This window comes from Manis javanica, chromosome 2 (genome assembly GCF_040802235.1).
Source record: "Manis javanica isolate MJ-LG chromosome 2, MJ_LKY, whole genome shotgun sequence".
Lineage (NCBI taxonomy): Eukaryota > Metazoa > Chordata > Mammalia > Pholidota > Manidae > Manis > Manis javanica.
In genome coordinates, this window is record NC_133157.1 from 161050036 (window position 1) to 161069034 (window position 18999).

The 18999-nt window shown below is 34.0% G+C and overlaps 1 protein-coding gene across 17 annotated transcripts in view; it reads right to left on the bottom strand.

The window, feature by feature from the left end:
• STAU2 (staufen double-stranded RNA binding protein 2) overlaps positions 1-18999 on the bottom strand; it is a 369184-nt gene that overhangs the window by 74254 nt on the left and 275931 nt on the right. Inside the window, exon 16 of one of the 17 annotated variants that reach the window (XM_073229714.1) lies at positions 13457-16655. The exons of the other annotated variants lie outside the window; for them this stretch is intronic. Coding sequence (XP_073085815.1) covers positions 16608-16655 — 48 coding nt within the window. The 3' untranslated portion in view covers positions 13457-16607. Of the gene's footprint in view, positions 1-13456; positions 16656-18999 lie in introns of those variants that run through there. 17 annotated transcript variants of the gene reach the window in all.

Consider the following 18999-nt stretch of genomic DNA (forward strand, 5'->3'; position numbering starts at 1 on the left):
ATGATGCAAAGAACTTCCTTTTGAAAGGATTCTCCACAAGTTACTTCCGGGAAGGACCTTGGCCTCAGTGCCTGTTATTAACTCTGGTGGGTAGTAGGAGTGGAGTTTGTAAATGTACCTTGATGTACGGATGAAGGAATCTGGTAATTCCCAAACTGAAAACCTCTAATGTCACTGAAAATTAATAATGAGGTGAAGAGATGACTCGTGAATTCTCTGTAAGAATAGAAGAGGCTCCCAAACATAGCAGTGATTATGGATGAAGAATTCACCTTTCCCCCGTTAATGTAAACACATAGGAGTGCCCTTCTCCTTGATAAAGAGGGTGATAGGAGATCTTCTGATCTGTTTATTTGTTTAATGTCCACCTCTTGCCTGATCCTGCTTGCACTCTGCAACTTGAAAAAGAACACTATTCTTGAAAACTTCCCACATTAGACATCTTGGCACATCTTAACTGCTTTAAATATATGTATACAAGACAATATTGTGGCAGTATTATCAATGTTGAACTCGGGCTTAAATTATCCCAGATCAAGCTAGCTTAATTCAGATTTAACAAATAATACTGCAAAAGAAAACCCAAAGTCAGGATCCAAGAAAGAAGAGGCTAAACTTCATTTAAAAACCAGAATATAAATTTATATTGAGTATCACCTATATACAAAGTAAAAATTAATTCATGTTTTATAATGGATCATAACCTACATTAACCTATTGTAATGAAATAGTTGGGAGAATCATAGATTCTAAAATACAAATTTTCTTACCTAATTCGTTTGGGAAAATCAGTTTACTGTAAACAAAAACCATTTTGTGTGGTTCAAATATTTAAACCAGGCAAAAGAATGTCAGTTTTGTACTCAATAAACATTAGGGAATACATGTGTGAATGACAACGGTACCATAAATACTTTTCATCCCTTGAAAGCACAACAAGGCATACAGTATAAACTTTTAAAGTACATCTTCATTTGTAAACATAATTTCAAATTCCAAATAAAATGATGAGACTAAAATCAGAAAACAATATACTTATATTTTATATTTTTAGACTGTTTTTGACATTATGTTTACATCCAATTGTAAGTGTTCAAAGGTAAAAATGTGTTCATTTCTTATTTAGAAGACCAAGTTCATCATAAAATAGTTTTTGATTACAAAGAACCCAGCATTTCTGTCTCTGCTGGTCCAAGGAAATAACGCTGTAATAAAGGAAATAAAGCTGTAATAAATTGCTCCAAAGCAAAGGTAAAATGACCACCCAATTAAGCCATAACTTTAAAACTCACCTTGAGGTTAAACTGGGAAGAAATATGAGGAAAAGGGCAATTAAAATCAGTCTTTTAAATTTGAGGTCTCCTCTTTGACAATGAAAGATTTAGTTACTTAAACTGTTTTCCGCTATTTCATTTATGAGTTGCTTTTAAGAGTATTTCATCCCTCAACAGAGGAAATAAGGAATGCTCTTTAAGACAAAGAAGCTATACCAGACTATCAAAATCCTTGCTGAGAAAAATAAACTAATTTAAGATTGATCTGGGTTTCTCAGTTCACCAATTCCAAATGTTCACGTAAGTTCCAAAAGGGAAGAAAACAGTAAGTCCCCTCCATAACACAAGGCTTAATAATTTATGGTGGGACAGAGGCTAATAAGAGTGGCATCTTTTAAAACACATTTAACTATAATTAAAATAAGTATGCATTTATTTTCTTCTCTGAAAAACTTGTTTCTATTCTCCAGTACTGAGAAGTATGGGTCAATTTTGTCTAATTCTTAAGGGATTTTCTAGAGCAGTTTTTAAGAAAAGATGGTGCTCTCAGCAATACGTTGTTTTCTCATATTTTATTATTATTTTTTAAAAAAACTAACAGCAATGTAACTACTAAATATGTTTACAAAGCAAATGCAAGGGAGACTTCCTTTACATTTTACAAGTTATTTCTTTTTCAAGAGGTCTTCAATATTAGTTAATGATAGAACAAATGAAAATGATAAAAAAATGAGTCACATCACTGAAAAAAAGACTATTTCCCATTGTTTTAAAATTCTCTTCCTGCTTCTTTAAATGTCCACAAAGAAGACACAGTTTGCTATAAATGTTGCACAAATGGGATGGATAAATAGTTAAGTAAGACCCAAGGAGGCCTTACTAATGTATCGTTGTCTGTCAGCTAATCTCTCCTGGTTCAACAATCTGAGTTTAACTACTTCGTGATGGATGAAGGTTGCAAATGACCTGAGTGTTTCAGCCTATAAAACAGGTCTAGGGAAATAAAACTTGCATGTTTGATCACCAGACATAGATTGGTCACCATTGTCAGTATAGTTAGGATTTTAACAGAGACCAACCATTTTAAAAGAATTGTCTACGTGATATTAAGTAATGAAATGCCAATAATTTACCTTTAAAGTACCATTACCCTAAAGCTGCCTACTCTATGCAAGATTTGCCGTTACATAACTGAAATTCAGATCCCTTTGAAATGAAAGGTGGTGAACTAATTGTCAGAAGACCCACTGAGGTTGAGAGTTTTATAGACTCAGTTTTACAGAAAGTTTCTTGAGAGAATTAACATGTAGTCACATTAAGCAAAAAAGACTCCACTTGTTAACAGCAGTAGGTCTATTGTTCAAGAAGAAATACATTTCATGAGATTCATTAAGAGAGAGGGGGGAAAGCTTTTCTGGCATTCTGCATATAAAATCTTCTCAAAAGACATCTGCAGTTTAAAAAAATTCCACCTACTTTTACTACTACAACCTTTGTTAATTTTCTACAGTTCTCTTCTCCAACTTAAAAGTCATTTCCTTAAGAAAACAGATGACAGACAACTTGAGTGACTGATTATATTGTGCCATCACTTTGTTTTTCTCAGAGGCCTTGGTTTAAGAGGATGGATGTTAGTGTAAATGACAGAAAGGGGAGCTTCACATAAGATTTCACTTCTGTTCAAAGACAAGCTAATGTAACCTCACTGCGGTGCAATCAACTTGACAAATGGACACCGTGCAACCCTCTGCCTCCCACAGAAACCCGAGAGCCTGATTTATACAATATTCTCCCTGTAGATGGAAAAAGACTTCATGCTGCTAGGCTGTATAATGGGTTGATCTGATAATTCTTTGCATGTAATGAAATTTGATAATATGGAGATGAAATGCATCTCAAAGAATGAAGCAAGCTAATGAACTTATAAAACTACACTTAAGTCTTTTAAAACCTGAATAAACAGAAAGAGAGTCTTAGCTCAAACCATGTTGAGAAGACGCAGCAGTTCTCATGCTTAACTCTGCAAGCAATTAAAGATATATGGCTTTTACTTACAATGAATAAGAGAGCCTAGCTCTAAGAAGTACAGCTCTATTTAAACAATTCAGTATAGTCTGTAGACCTTGGTGTGCCTTATCTCTACCATCAGATTTTGCCGGCCCTCTGTTCTTTACCTCAAGAATTTTACATTACTTTATCCTGTTAAATTATTTCCCTGGTAGCTTAATAATTTTCCTTTTGAAGTGGGAAACATTTTAAAGAATTTATAAATACTACCAGGCAAAATTAACAAATATCTCATCTGAATATTTAAACATATCCTACACTGGCTATGAACACAAAAATCAAGGCTTCATAAGAAATATAAACTTCTACTTTAAAGTCATGGTATAAATTTCTACTTATTCAAAGTATGTAGGTAAATTATTTTTTTTAAATACATGGCATAGTATATTTTGTAGGGAAGACTGACTTCAAATCCTCTGTTGTAAAATTATCTACTGGTATTAATGCTTGCAAATAAATACCATGAATGTAAACTGCAATCAGAAGCAGTTTTAACACATGTAAATGTTGAATGAGGTAGAATTTTAGTCTTATGTTTACTTTGCTGTTGTCACAAATAAAAAAAAGCACTATGAAAACATTTCATGCTGAAGTGAATAGATTTCAACAGCTGCTGATTTGGTAACATGGAGAACCCCAGTGGAGACATCCTGCTGAATTAATGTTTTGGAAATGTTAAAAAGAAACTTCAAACAGACCTCGTTTAGCAGGCGGTCAACGATTTTGCTCTGTGGGGATCATGTGAAGGCTAGCAGAGCAGTCACTCAGCCATGAATCAGACTTGTCAATAGTTGCCTATTTTCTCAACAGGTGACTCAAAAAGGCACACAGTCTTTTTCCCCAACATTTCTGTGTGTACTCACACAGAAAAAATTATCCTAGACTTCTTCTCTGGCATTTCTTTGTAAGGCACAGCATGCGCAGTTGGGGAAATTGTAGTTTAAGAGGTTTAAATACATTTTTTTTAATGTTTACTTTTCTTTTCAAACCATCCAAAATTAGCTAAGCTGTATTTAAAGATATAATGATTTCCAAACAACTTTTATCCTAAGTTAGAGATCTGGAACAGAGTCAGCCTAAGAATTATAGAACAGCAAGGAATCTTGGAGAAAACAAAGACTCAACCCCTCATTTTACAGATGAGGAAACTGAGATTTACAAAGATTTAGTTGAGATTTAAGTAATTTGCCCAAAACCACATATTTATTTACTGATGTTTTAGGACTAGAAAGTCCATATTCTGACTTCCTAGTATATTCACTATACTTACCTTTCAGAAATAAATCAGAATTAGGCTTCATTTAGCAATGTAGAAATAACTTAAGGAAAGAAACAGTTAAACTGGGCAAGATCTCATGGTTCAAGTTTTTCTGATTTGGCATGCTTTGATTTCCTTTTACTTCTTTAAACTGGCCACAGAGAGAGAGAGTTAATGGAAAATTCCTTCCCCAAATCACCAAGAAGTAGGGGAAGTGGGGGGAGAGGGAGGGGTGAAAAAAGTCCCGTATCAAGCTTTGTTTTCAACTCAACATTTAAGTGTTTAGTACAAATATAGAGCACAAAAATAATTAAACATATTTCACTGTTACTGATTCAGATTGGCATTGTAAACCATGCAACACAAGTTACTCTTATGTCAGAAAATTGCCAGGTATCCATTAAATGAGCCCAGATTATTTTCTATTGTTCAAGGATCTTTTAGTTGTTTTTGAAAAGCTTAAGAACAGAGTTCAATGACAGTTCTCAGAGGTGACTTCACAATCACAGCCTCGCTCATTGGCTTAGTCAACTTCACCTACTGCTCCCATCAATAGGCAGTCTTCACCAGCCAAGGCTACAATGAAATCTGAGGTTCAGTTAAACATCTCTTGTTGGAAAGATGTTTCCTAGAAAAGTACCCTGTCGAAATACTTTCCCCATGATTCAGAGATAAAAATTAGGAAGAAACTTAAGTAAATGACAGTCCCATAAACACAAACACAACTATAGACTTACAAACCTTGTTATTAAACTATCTTGTTATTAAAATTTACCTTTAGAAGTTAAACTCCTCCTATGGTAAGAGGAAACAGGTACTCTAGTGCAAAGGCTGTTCAGTGTAAAAGACAGATTAGGTGGATATATCAAAATGAAAAATGCCCTCATGCTTTGACCCAGAATTCCCACATACAGAAATTAACCCTGTGGAGATAGATAACTCAACAAGTGAGGAAAGATATATGTGCAAGGATTTTTGAGGCAATATTTTTTTATGACAGTACAATGTTGGATATAAGTTAAATTAAAATTATTGTACATCTGAAACCAATGTAATATTGTATATCAACTATATTTCAATAAAAGGTTTTAAAAAATTAAATGTTGGCAAAAAAAATAAAGGTAAATATATACACTGGCACATATACAGCTGTTAAAAAGTGGCCATTCACTTAATATAAAGCTACAGTAAAACTGTTAAATATCACCATTGGTTTCACATAAGGATTGGCAAATAGATTAATGGCACAGAATAGGGTGCCCAGAAATAGACCAACACTTATTTGGTCACTTGATTTTCAACAAAACACCAAAGTAATCCAATCATGTCAGGATTCCTAACTGGACACTAGCGTGAAAGCAAACAAACAAGAAACACCTCAACTCTGTTCTCATAGCACACAAACATTAGCTTTAGATCTATTTTAGACCTAAATGCAAAAGCTAAAACTATAAAGCTTTTAGATGGAAATAAAGCAGAGTATTCACAAATTGGGAACACGTGTTTCTTAAAAATAGAGATAATCACAAAATAAAAAACGTAAGTTATTCTGCATCAAAATTTAAAACTTTTGCTCATAAAAATACACTGATAAGAAAATGAATAATGAAGCTTCAGACTAAAAAAAAAATCTGTAAAGCACATCTGACATCTAAGATGTACAAAGGATACATATAGATATATATAGTATTATAAAAAAACATAACTTAATAATAAAAAGGCAAACAACCTATTTTAAAAAGGGCAAAAATTTGAAGTGACTCTTTACAAAGAAAGACATATGAATCACCAATAAACACATGAAAAAGTACTCTACATCATTAGTCATTAGGGGAAAAAAATTAAAGCCATAATGAACCATCACACATCCACCAGAATGGCTAAAATTAAAAACATAGCACCAAGTGGTGACAAAGATGTGCAGCAACTGGATCTCTCACACATCACTGGTAGGAGTGTCAAATGGTGTCTTACATAAAACATACACCTACCCTATGATCTAGCATTTACACTTTCAGGGATTGATCCTAGAGAAATGGAAACATGTCCACAAAAGACTTAATATAAGAATATTCACTGCAGCTGTATTCATGGTAGTTAAAAACTGGAAACAACTCAAGTGTATATCAAAAGGAGAATGAATATATTCATAACTGTTATATCTGATAGGGTGTTAATGTCCAAAAAATATAAATAATTCATATGTCTTAACACCGAAAAAACAAATAACCCAATTAAAAAGTGGGCAGAGGACCTGAACAGACATTTTTCCAAAGAAGACATATAGATGGCCAACAGGCACATGAAAAGATACTCCACATCACTAATTATCAGGCAAATGCAAATCAAAACCACAATTAAGTATCACCTCACATCAATCAGAATGGCCACTATCATGGTCAGAACTTGTCAACTGGTACACTTAAGATTTGTGCATTTAATAAATAAATTTAAAAAAGGATTGGTGCATTTTATTGTATGTAAATTTCCTAAAAAGGAAAAAGAGGAACCGTGAACACGCACTGGACTCATGTTAATGATGCGTGAGCTGAGTTACTGGGGAGGCGGGTACCTGGGTGCTGCTCCTTTTTCTGAAATGCAATCCCCCAAAAAATATAGATTAATAGAGAGATGCCTAACAGGAGAGATATATGGTGAGGCAAGTATACAAATTGTACAAAAAGTACAATTTTTCAAAATAACATTTTTCCCAAACTGACTTTCAGTACTATTAATACTTTTTTCATCTTTGTATGCAATGAAATTTAAATTCTCCTAAAAGAGAATGATTGACTCATTTTCAAGCCCATCTATGGAAAATGTCAAAAGAAGATATAAAATAAGTCTGTTTTTTTTTGTTTGATCGGTTGATCTGAATTTCAAAGTTTGTCACTTTTTGAACAATATGAAAATGCAGCAATAATTGAACCACTGACTACTAAAAATCTTTCACATGAATCAGAGCAAAGAATCTTTTAAAAATGATTTATAATCACAATAAGCTGTAAGCTGTGTGAACTGTAATTAGAAATATATAACATATCAAGAAATAATGTTACCTTAAATTTTAATGGAAAGATTTTGTAACACTTTGAATTTTATAAGTTACTGACTTAAATGCATGCGGAAGGAAAAACAACACTTTTCCAATTGTGTTGAGCCAACAAAATGGAGATAAATAAATCACAAGATAGTGCAGAAGCCCCCAGGGTCATGTACAGTAACATTTCCTCTACCATACATTCAGATTAAAAATATAAACTGTGTTCCCATTTCTAAATCAATGTATTCTGATAAAAGGTAGAGTTTACACCTATATAAATTATATATTTATATAATATATTATATATATATAATAATATATATTATATATATATTATATATGGTATATAATATATTTATATATCATATAATATATTATATAATATAATATATATAATATATTATATATATATAATATATAATATATTATATTTATTATATATAATATATATAATATAAATAATATATTATATATTTGCTGGGTATGATTTTATACTTGCAATCAAAACCATAAATCTACTTTGTATCACACTCTGGGATAGTTGACTGTAACCCAAAATACCATGCAAAGATACCAATCTATTCAAAGTAGTAGTGGACTACTCTATTTAGATAGTCTAAGGACTAGATATATTATTATGTATAAAATTTGATGATATATAGAGGAATATGCTTATGGTATTCAATAATTTACAGATATAAAATTAAGTATACTACTTAATGTAAAACCCACATAACAGACCTCAACAGGATTTCTTTTCAAATGAATGTTTTTCAATGTTTTCCAAATGAATAAACATCATTTTGCAGGGTGGTACAATGTATTCTTTCCTCTCAGTTATAAAATACTTAGCATCATATATCAATAAAGCAAAAGTATTTTGCCATTTAATTGGAAGTGAGGATTTTTTAATGGTTAATGAGTATAAGAAGTGGTCAAAATGTTAAAAGAAGTTTATCTTAAGCACATTTTTCTTCTGTTATTTTAAAAAATAATTACCAATTGATTTCATTCCTTATTTTATGTCTTCTCTACGTAATGTACTATTATAGGATCTTCAGCTGTCAAATAAAATGCCAATAAAAATTCATACTTTTTCATTACTTAATTTATCCACATTTAAAGAAAGGGTCTCTTAAAATAAATCATACTACTAGAGGGAATTCCCAAAACTCAAAATATATGTGTATAGTGAACACTAATTCTTGGGTTTATCTAATGAAACATGTGACTATAAAATGATTTAAATATCTCAGAAATTATATATACAAAGAATACTGTCTTGTTAATATTCATTTAGGGAAGCAACAATAGATTAATATAGTTGTAGAATTCCATTTTGGAACTGTTTTTCACAAGATTGTCTACCTCAAGTGTGTGTGTTTTCTTTCTCTCTCTCTCTCTCTCACACACACACACACTAGTTGCTTTCTTTTATTACCATACTTTCAGACACAATACTTATTTAGATGTATTTGCTCCGGTATGTGTGTGTGTGTGTGTGTCTGAACTGCCACGTTTGAAGGCTGTGTGATAGAACGAAAAGAACTATCAGGCATCAGAGACGGTTTGCGTTTCAGCTCTGCTGTTTATCAGCTATGCAAGTCTGGGTAAGTTCCTTCACTTCTCTGGGTTTCAATGTCCCCATCTTTAAAATAAGAGGATAGTTAGACTAGTACACTCCAGTAGAAATAAAATGTGGGTTATATATATAATTTTTATAGCCACATTCAAAAAGCAAAAAGAAATAAATGAAATTAATTTTAATAATGTATTTTTGTTTAACCCAACAGATCCAGAATATGATCAGTTTGGAATTTCACCAACTAAAAAAAATCATTACTGAGATCTTATACGTTCTTTTTTTTTTTTTTGGTACTTAGTCCTTGAAATTTGGTATGTATTGTATACTTACAGCACACTCCCATTAGGATTAGCCACATCTGAAATGCTCAATAGCTATACATGGCTAATGGTTAAAATCCTGGACAACACAGATCTAGACAGGGGCTAACAGTTCTTTCAGTTTTAAAAACTCTATGAATAATTACTTTATTATCGAAGTTAATAAAGTAATAGAATTAGAATTAAATTCTGCACAAATATATGAACCACAGCACAAGCAAATCAATGTTCAATAATTGATAATCATCGTTCTTGACAGCTTGTTACTAGGAATGGCCATGCTCATTAAAATGTGTGATAATATTCTGGTTCAATGGAGAAAAATATATAAACCATATGCAATATCCTTTAGTAATTTAAAGAATGGAGTAGAACCTACTTGCATCACAGGACATCTTTTCAATTATCAACTGTACTTGTAACAGACCCCCCACCCCCCGGACATTATTTATCTCCAGGCACAACTGCATATCATCTCAATTAGCTTATGAATTTGTTAAGCCAAACTTTACAGAAATTACATAAATGTTCTCCCTGGAATTACTATAATCTTTTGAAATCTTCTCTTTCCCCCTCAGATTTATAATGAATAAGTAATAACAGCACACCCAAGTGTTTCTGTATCATTATGAACAATTATATAACAGAAATCTTATTTAAAAAAAAAACAAATTAAGAAACCACCCAACATATTTTGTCAAAATACAAAAGGTATTTCCGCAAATCTCTAAAACTTGTTTCAACATTATATATAGTGAAAGTTGCTGATATTAATTCATACTTGTAAGTGGCAGCATAACAACATACTGATCTTTTGATAAGTAGGCATAAAATTAATTGTTTTGTAAATTTGCTGTAAGATAAAATCATGTCATTTGAAGTCAACTTTCTACATGATTTATACTGAAGAGCATTCAGCAGACAGCCTGACACATAATACTGTCTCATTTCTAGAGGAAAAAAGGTCAATGTAATTGCTGTATCCTAGTCACCTGTAATTCTTCCAGGTAATTATGTATCACATGTCAAAGGCCAATGAAGAAAGTAATAAAGGCAAAGTCAGAGAAAGTCTTAATGTTGCATGACCCATGTCTAGCATATACATAGCACTTAGGAGATGTTCAATGTTTGTTGCACAAATAGCCGTAAAATGTATATACTGTACAGTATATATATGCATAAATGCTGCGGCCTGCACATATTTTATACATAACACACACACACACACACACACACACACACACACACACACACACACACACACACTGTAAGTATACTATGTAGGCATGTTTCGTTTTCTTTTTAGAGAAATTTGTTAATAAGAACTTTTAATCTGACTCTGAATCTTAGCTGTCCATTTGGTTAACATCAAAACTCAAGTCTTTTTCCTGCTTTTATTCATTATGCACTCCATTAATTCATCAAGCATTTATTGACCTGGCACTACGATGCGAATAGGGTTGATATAAAGAACAAGTACTACGAAGACAAACAGATCAATAATTATGTAAACAAAGGAATTGCTGTTTGTGGCGATTAAGAAACTTGCCCAAGGTAACCCAACCTGTAAATACAAGAACCATGTGTCAAACCTCAATCTGTATGTCTTCCAACTACCCCAAGAAACATAAGCTTGGAGCTAGTAAGAGTGTGATGGTTAATTTTATGTCAACCTGGCTAGGCTGTGGTGCCCAGTTGCTTGGCTACACACTAGTTTAAATGTTGCTATGAAGGTATTTTATAGATGTAATTAACATTTATAATCAACTGACTTTATTCTGGTAGGTGGACCCTATCCAATTAGCTGAAGATCTAAGCAAAATCCAACTTCCCAGAGAATGAATTCTGCCTTAAGACCATATCATAGACATCCTGGTTGAATTTCCATGCTGCCAGCCTGCTGTATGGATTTCAGACTCAAAACTGAGTCTCTGCCTGTGTTTCCAGCCTGCTGACCTGCACTATAATTCCACAATTGTTCAAGCCAATTACTTAAAATCTCTTTCTACATAAACATCTTATAGAGTCTGTGTCTCTAGAGAGCCTTAGTGATACAAGGACTCAGCTAAATACAGAGGCGGCCAAAGCACCCAAATGTGGACATCACATACGATTCACCCAAGTGGATAAGACACAAAAAGAACCAAAGTGCCCAGAATAGAACTCAGCTACAACAGCATTTAAGGGGCCAGCAGAAGACAAGAGGTAAGAAGGAAGAGGTAAGTCAGGCAAGAGCATTTTGTGAAGAGGGGCAGCAATCCTGCATGGTCAAATAGGACGAGGGCTGAGTGTAGCCCCTGGTATTCAGCGATCAGCATGACAACGGTGACCTTGGCCAGGGCAGCTGTAATGGTGGCTGGGAGAGAAATCATTGACCAGTGGAGTAAGAGGTGAGAAAGTGGAAAGGTTTGACAAATAAGGAAAGGAAATCATACAATAGCTCAGAAACTAAGGTATAGTGGACAGAAAAGACTAGAATGAGGGAGAGTTTTAAGTTGAGGTAAAAAAGCCACTGCAGAAGAAGATAGAGGTATATGGGAACTGTTGGTAAACCAAGCCCCAGAAGAAGTAAAATATTTCAGAAGATATGTTCTAAACCACAGGGACAGCTAGTAACTCTGATGAGAAGTGAAATACCCTTTTGTCTAAGCAGTGTATATGTATAAGACATTGGTCCTCTCATGATTGCTCAGAGGCTAGGGCTCCGTGTATTCATTTTATTTATCCTTTATTTTCTTAGGGAATCCAGAGGTGAGGTTATCATTAGTCTTTACTGAATAATATACATGTGTCTAGTACTATAAGTTTCAAAAGAGCAGGAGACCCATTCTCTGCCAGTCTACCTGTCCAGCTAATATGGCCTAGTGCATATGTAGTCTCTAAATAAAGTTTTAATTACTCCTAGAGTCAAATTATCACTAGTATTATGTTATACAGTATACTGTGGGAAACCTTTAGCCAAATATATTCATTTCTGCCAGTGATTAGTAAAAAATATCACTGGTCCTCTCTGCCTTTCATAGTTTGTACAAAATTAAAAAAATTTTTATTAAAGTATCATGAATATACAGTCTTATGTTGGTTTCAATCGTACATCACAGTTGTTCAACAGTTACCCACATTATCAAGTTCTCGCCTCCTCTAATGTGGTTACTATCTATCAACGTAGAAAGATGCTACAAAATCCTTGACTATGCTGTCCATACTGTACTGCTGTCCCTGTGATCAACTTATATTGTGACTGCAAATTATTGGGACCTTCTATCAACCTCCACCTGTCCCAACCCCTCCCCCGTGGTGACCACTAGTCACTTCTCCATGACTGAGTCTACAGCTGTTTTGTTTCTTCTGTATTGCTTTTATATTCCATAAATTAGTGAAATCATCTGGTATTTGTCTCTCTCCACCTTGCTTAGTTCACTGTGCATAATACCCTCTAGATCCATCTATGTTGTTGCAAATGGCAGGATTTCTATTCTTTTTACAGCTGAATAATATTCCATTGTGTATATGTACCATGTCTTCTTCATCCATTACAAAATTTTTCTAATAGAAGCTTGAAATCATGATTTCTGATACATGGTTTAGTTATAATTCTAGTTATTAAAATAACTATATGATCTTAGCAGCCACAAGAAACCACAATTACAATATATGAGCATAATAAAATAGCACAGTGTATTTTAGTCTTACTATGTACAGAAGACTACATGTAAGACATGATGTAATCAGTCTTTTTATCAGTTGTGAATATAAAATGATTACACAAATAATAAGCAAAAATTCTTTAATACGTAAAGAAATTTGCACAATTTTCCCACATTCTCTTAACCAAGAGATGGCTGGTTAAAGGCTAAAATCTTTAGGTTCTCCAGTGATGCATTAACTAAACCAAAAGGACAACTTCACTCAATTCAGAATGTTTTATTATAACAGCAATCTTCGAAAGCAAATACAAAAGATTCTACTATGCTTAGATTTTAAAACATAAACAACCAATTTAATGCATCACTAATAATGTACAATAGACATCTTCTTGCGGCACCAATTCAAATAAGAGACTGATGCAATCTGCCAGATACTTCAAACTAACTAATTTGGTAATAAGAAAACACTTCTTTTGTGCAAACTTTCCTACTAAAAATAACTGCAGAAACCTTCTCAGTTGGATATTTACTAAATAAAAGTTTGGACTCTCATTAATTAGTTCTTAAAATTATCTTGAATAACATTAGGCTATTAAATGGAAACAAAAAACTCTATACAATGAAAATAGATATTAATGACAAAGGATGACCTATTTTAGAATTGTGTATTTATATTCAATGTCAAAATTTTAAATATCTATTAACATTTGCTATTTAATGTATACACCCCACATACACACACTCCAGATGCCTTATCTATGAAAAAAAATATACCAGTACATTTCACTTCTCTTTAAATCTTTCCCAGCAGCGTAAGTAAAACATTTCCCAGACTCTAAGTTTCTAAAGGTAAAGTCTTAGGTCAGTTTCTTGAGCATATTCTATGATAATGTTTAACATATTTTTCTAGGGAAAGAACCATAGACTTCTCTCTGCCTTTCCTTACCTATTGTGGAATCCAGGATTCCAGCCTGATTCACTGAAAAGAGGATGTATAAAATTCAACAAGCATTTCCAAAGAATGTTCAATAAGATTATTGTTCTTTGACCAAGGCCATTTGCAAATTCTCTTTTGGCCCACAAATGTCAACCAAAATATAAATGTCAATTAAGATGTTTTCAGTGAGCTGTTATTTCTTCTCCAGGAGCAGCTAATCCTGGGAAAGTACCTATTATTCCACAAAGGAACAAAAAAGGAGTTTCCATTCCTATAGCAACTGCAAGGGGGTGGGAGGTGGGAAGTGTCCATAAGTGGCACACAGGAGATGATTCATAGCGTTCCTTCCAATGATACTCAAAAGACCCAGGATCTATTAATTTGTGAAAATCATTTTCTTAAAATTAGAGTTTTTTTTGTGGCTAATAATTGAGGGGCAAAATTAATACATGTTACAGTAGGGTTTTCCTTTGCTGCATAATATTTTAGGATATATGTTCCCAGTTAAAGGAAAAAACTAAATGATTTGAGCCACGTAGTAATAAATTATACTATCAACATAGCAGCATTATTTATTTCATATAATTTTAGAACTAAAAAAAGGTATTTCTCAAGTTAATTTGCTAAATTATTTCTCACTTAATACAAATATTACATATGCCCTATGTCAGTATATTAACCCTAAGTGCTTTGCATGCTCGCAATTTTCATGACTTCTCAAGACCCACTGGATGGAATCCAAATTCTTTGTCCTGCACCCCAAGATCCTTCACTCTAATGTGTACCTTGTTCTAAGCCCCGTTCCCACTCAGATCCGATGACCAGTGTTTTGAGCACTGAGCAAGACTCACTCCTCCCCCTCAGCACCTGGGCCAATGCTGGCCCTGCTGCGGGACCAATGCCCTTTATTAAATGCCTTTTTCCCTATTGCCCAGGGGGAAATTTGGTTCATCCTTCAGCTTCCATGAAGAAGGCCTCCTTCTACATAAAATTTTCTGTCAAAATCATCCTTTCCCTGTCCCCAAAATCCCTTAAATATTTTGCTTTTATTTCTCAAAGGCCATCTTTCATTTGCATTACAGATTTTCTTCTCATCATGATCAGTCCTTAGGGGCAGCATCCACTTCCTACATACACCGTCAGACCCGTGTACCCACACACCTTCATGCTGCCTTGTGTGCGGCAGACACTCAATAAGGGTTTACTGAATGAATTAACTTTTATGAAATCATAACCTTTTATTCTGGATTTATTCTTATTTGAGCAGGTACTGTAGAAACCAGTGGCAAAACTGTTACTGCCTGTAATCTCTTATCAAAAGCAAATAACAGAAATGATTAATCTCTCAATTATAAATTCAACTGGAGGTGAGACTTGTGATCAGCCTCATTCATAAAATGAGACAGTAGAAGCCCATACCAATACTGATGCCAGGGACTAAGCAAAAGGCCCTGAAAGATAGGTTTCCTTGCAACTGTGAAAAAGAAATACTGTGTATCAAGGTGTACATGGAAGACATTATTTGGCATAAAATAGAAATGAATACATGGTACACTGAAGTGCTTTATAATGAAGTTTTGCTGAATACATTTTTTACTACGCTATGGAAGTGGTCAAATTCTAAAATCTCCACACCAATGAGGCTTAAAGTAATAGTGTGGCTCATTTCCTGGGCTGATACATGATTCTCTCTGTTCAGAGTCCTATCATCTGCATAAATTGAGAAGCCTGTAATGGAAGAACTAATAAAATAGAGGTTCCTTTCATGGAACTGATCTAAACAGTGAATCACAATTGGGAAGTTACTCATCTAAAACAACAGCACATCACCCAAGCACCTTGCCTTTGGCTTAAAAAGCAACAGTACACAGAGATACTGAATAAATATTTGTTGAATGGATGAATAAATTACTGTCTTTTTTATGAGAGTATTAAATAAGAACACTTAGACAAGTGACGCAATGCTAATATCTGGGCATTACTTGAAGGGAGGAAACTAAAAATTTGCCTCTTAGTTGAGACAACAGCGCCAGGGAAACCCCATTACTCTCTGATGGTTTTGGCCTGAGCTTACAAGCCCTAGGGAGGGAATCAGTTCCTATTAGAATAAAACGAATAGCCTGCTGCCTTTTCAAAGATATCTGGAGACAAAAGGACAAAGTAAAACATAAAAAAGAAAGAAAAAACGCTGAAGAAAAAAATCATTACTAATATTAAATTAAAAATAAAAGTAGACCACCATTTGGTATTCCTGATAAAGTCTTTGAATAGCACACTTCAAACATGCTATTTTGCCTCAGATTATTTTGAAGTATATCCCAAGTTCCATATAATCAAGGAGACTTTCAGAAACTTTTTATATTCATGCACGCCCAGAAGAGAAAGCAACCTACAGGGTAGACATCAGTTTGAAGAAGATTTTTGATAATTTTCTATCAGCTCTAGCAGCTTTTAAAAAGGGAGTTGATGATGTAGCTCAGGGTTCTTCAATAGTTGATGTTTCCCAAGAACTCCAGGGACAAAACTGTGAATGAACACAGTAATTATCTCCTTAGAATTTTACGTATTTTAGTATTTTATGTTGTGTCCCAAAACATAAGTGCTTGCTACCAAAAATCAACACAAGGTAACATCTTCAGTCTTCTTTCTCTATTTTACTGCAAAGTTTACGTATTACATAGACTATATATTTCCAATATATAGGGTGTGAATTAATTCAAAATGATGGTTTTAAGGACACAGCACTTAGGAAGAAGTGACAAAGCAGGGTCTAAGAGGCCTGCTGTTCTCTGTGCAGCAGCTTACTTTTGCCACCTAGTGGGAGAGGCAGTTTAACGGTTCAGTTTGTGTTTTGTGTAAGGATTGTCTCATTCCTTGAAGACCTACAAGCAGAGGTCAGTTTCTTATTAGAAAATGACCAAATGTTTCTTTCATATGGGGGACTTTAGATGAATTCTTTTTTTTATAACGTTAAGTAATTTCTCCAAACTGGTCTGCTCCATGTCCACTGGCTTTCTTTTTAGGGAGGTAGTGTCAGTACCATATCAACCTAGAGGATTCAAAATAAATTAAAACCTTCCTGTGTAAGTTTGTAATTTGTGACTGGAAAAAAACTTTGACCTTCTTCTGGTTTCCAATGGTTCTCCATCCCCCTTACCTTAGGGTATTTCACAAGGTCTACATTTTAGCTTATTCTGCTTTTTATACTTATATGGGAGGCAACCTGTATCTTTACTTCTAATTTCTCATTGTGACGCTAATCCCAAATCTTCAGTAATCTACTGAATACCACCTCTGGAACTGACATTCAACGTTTCAAAAACCTAAGTCATCATCCTCCAGAAGAACTGAGGAGGGCCTGCTATGCAAGCCAGGGTGGCAGGCATAATAGAGCTAGACTGTGGTCCAGGGTTAAAAATGGCACGGAGATTTTTTTTTTAATATGTGAAAATTAGTGAAACAAGTTAAGGAAAGGGAACAATCAGAAGTCAGGATCAGTTTACTGGGTTGGGCAGGAGGAAACATGATGATCAAGAGTTAGGGTGGAGCAATAATGAACAGGAATTAAGGTCAGGAACATAGGAAATTTGAGGCAAGGCACAAAGCTAAAGCTAAAAAAACTGGAACAAAGAGGCAGAAGAGGTTGGAGAAAGTATCAGAGCTCTCACATCCTTAGGCTTGAGGTATATGCAAGATTGAGGGCTGACAACCAGCTCAGATATGGCATTCTTGGGTCTGCAAATTCATGGTGATACCTGGTTTTCCACTGTACCTTTGTCCAAACAGTAAAAACTACCTGGTCCTCAAAGTCTGCTGAGAGTTTCTAAGGCTCCTCCCCTAAATAAATTTTTGCTTACCTAAATTTCCACTTTCATGAATGGCATTATAATCTCCTTGGTCTCTCAGGCTTTGAAGCTTATAAAGCTGCTTTTTTTTTAAAACACCTCTTTGAAATATAATTTATATACTATGAAGTTCATCTATTGTGAGTTTTTTTAGTAAATTTTAGTAAGTTACGCAAACATCACTACCATTTAATCTTAGAACATTTCTATCACCTCAGAAAATTTTGCTGTGCTCATTTGTAGTAGCCCCTACTCCCCGGCCCAGCCAAAGGCAAACACCAATCTGCTTTAACTATAGATTTTTGTATTTTCTGGAAATTTCATATGTATGGAATCATACCATATGTGGTCTCTTGTGTCTGGTATCCTTAATGTATCATGTTTTTGAGGTTTGTCTTTGTTCCTTTTTGTTGTGAAATAGTATTTCATTGTATGGATATACCACTTTGTTCATTCACCCATTGGTGGGCACTCAGACTGTTTCCAGTTTTTGGCTATTATGAATAATGCTATCACTAATATCCACATGCAAGTCCTTGTGTAAACATGAGCACGTTATTTTTTCTTGCGTGGATACAGCAGAATTGCTAAATGATGTGGTGAATTTGTTAAACTTTTTAAGAAGTTGCCAAATTGTTCTGCAAAGTGGCTGTACAATTTCACATTCCCACTAGCAATCTATGAAGGTCTCAGTTTTTCCATATTCTGGTCAACATTTGTTATTGCCTGCTTTTTTTAGTATAAAGATCTTAGTGTGTATGAAGTGCTATCCTGTTGTGGTTTTACTTTGCATTTTCCTATGGCTGGTGATGTTGACCATCTTCTCAGGTGTGTATTGGCCAATAGTATCTTTTCTTTGATGAACTGTCTATTTGTATCATTTACCCACTTAAACTGAGTTGCCTTCCTATTGTCTTACAAGAGCTGTTCACATATTCCTAGGCATAAGTCACTTCTAGATAGATGATTTGTAAATATTTTCTTCTAGTTGGTGGCTTATCTTTTCATTTCATTTTCTTAAGG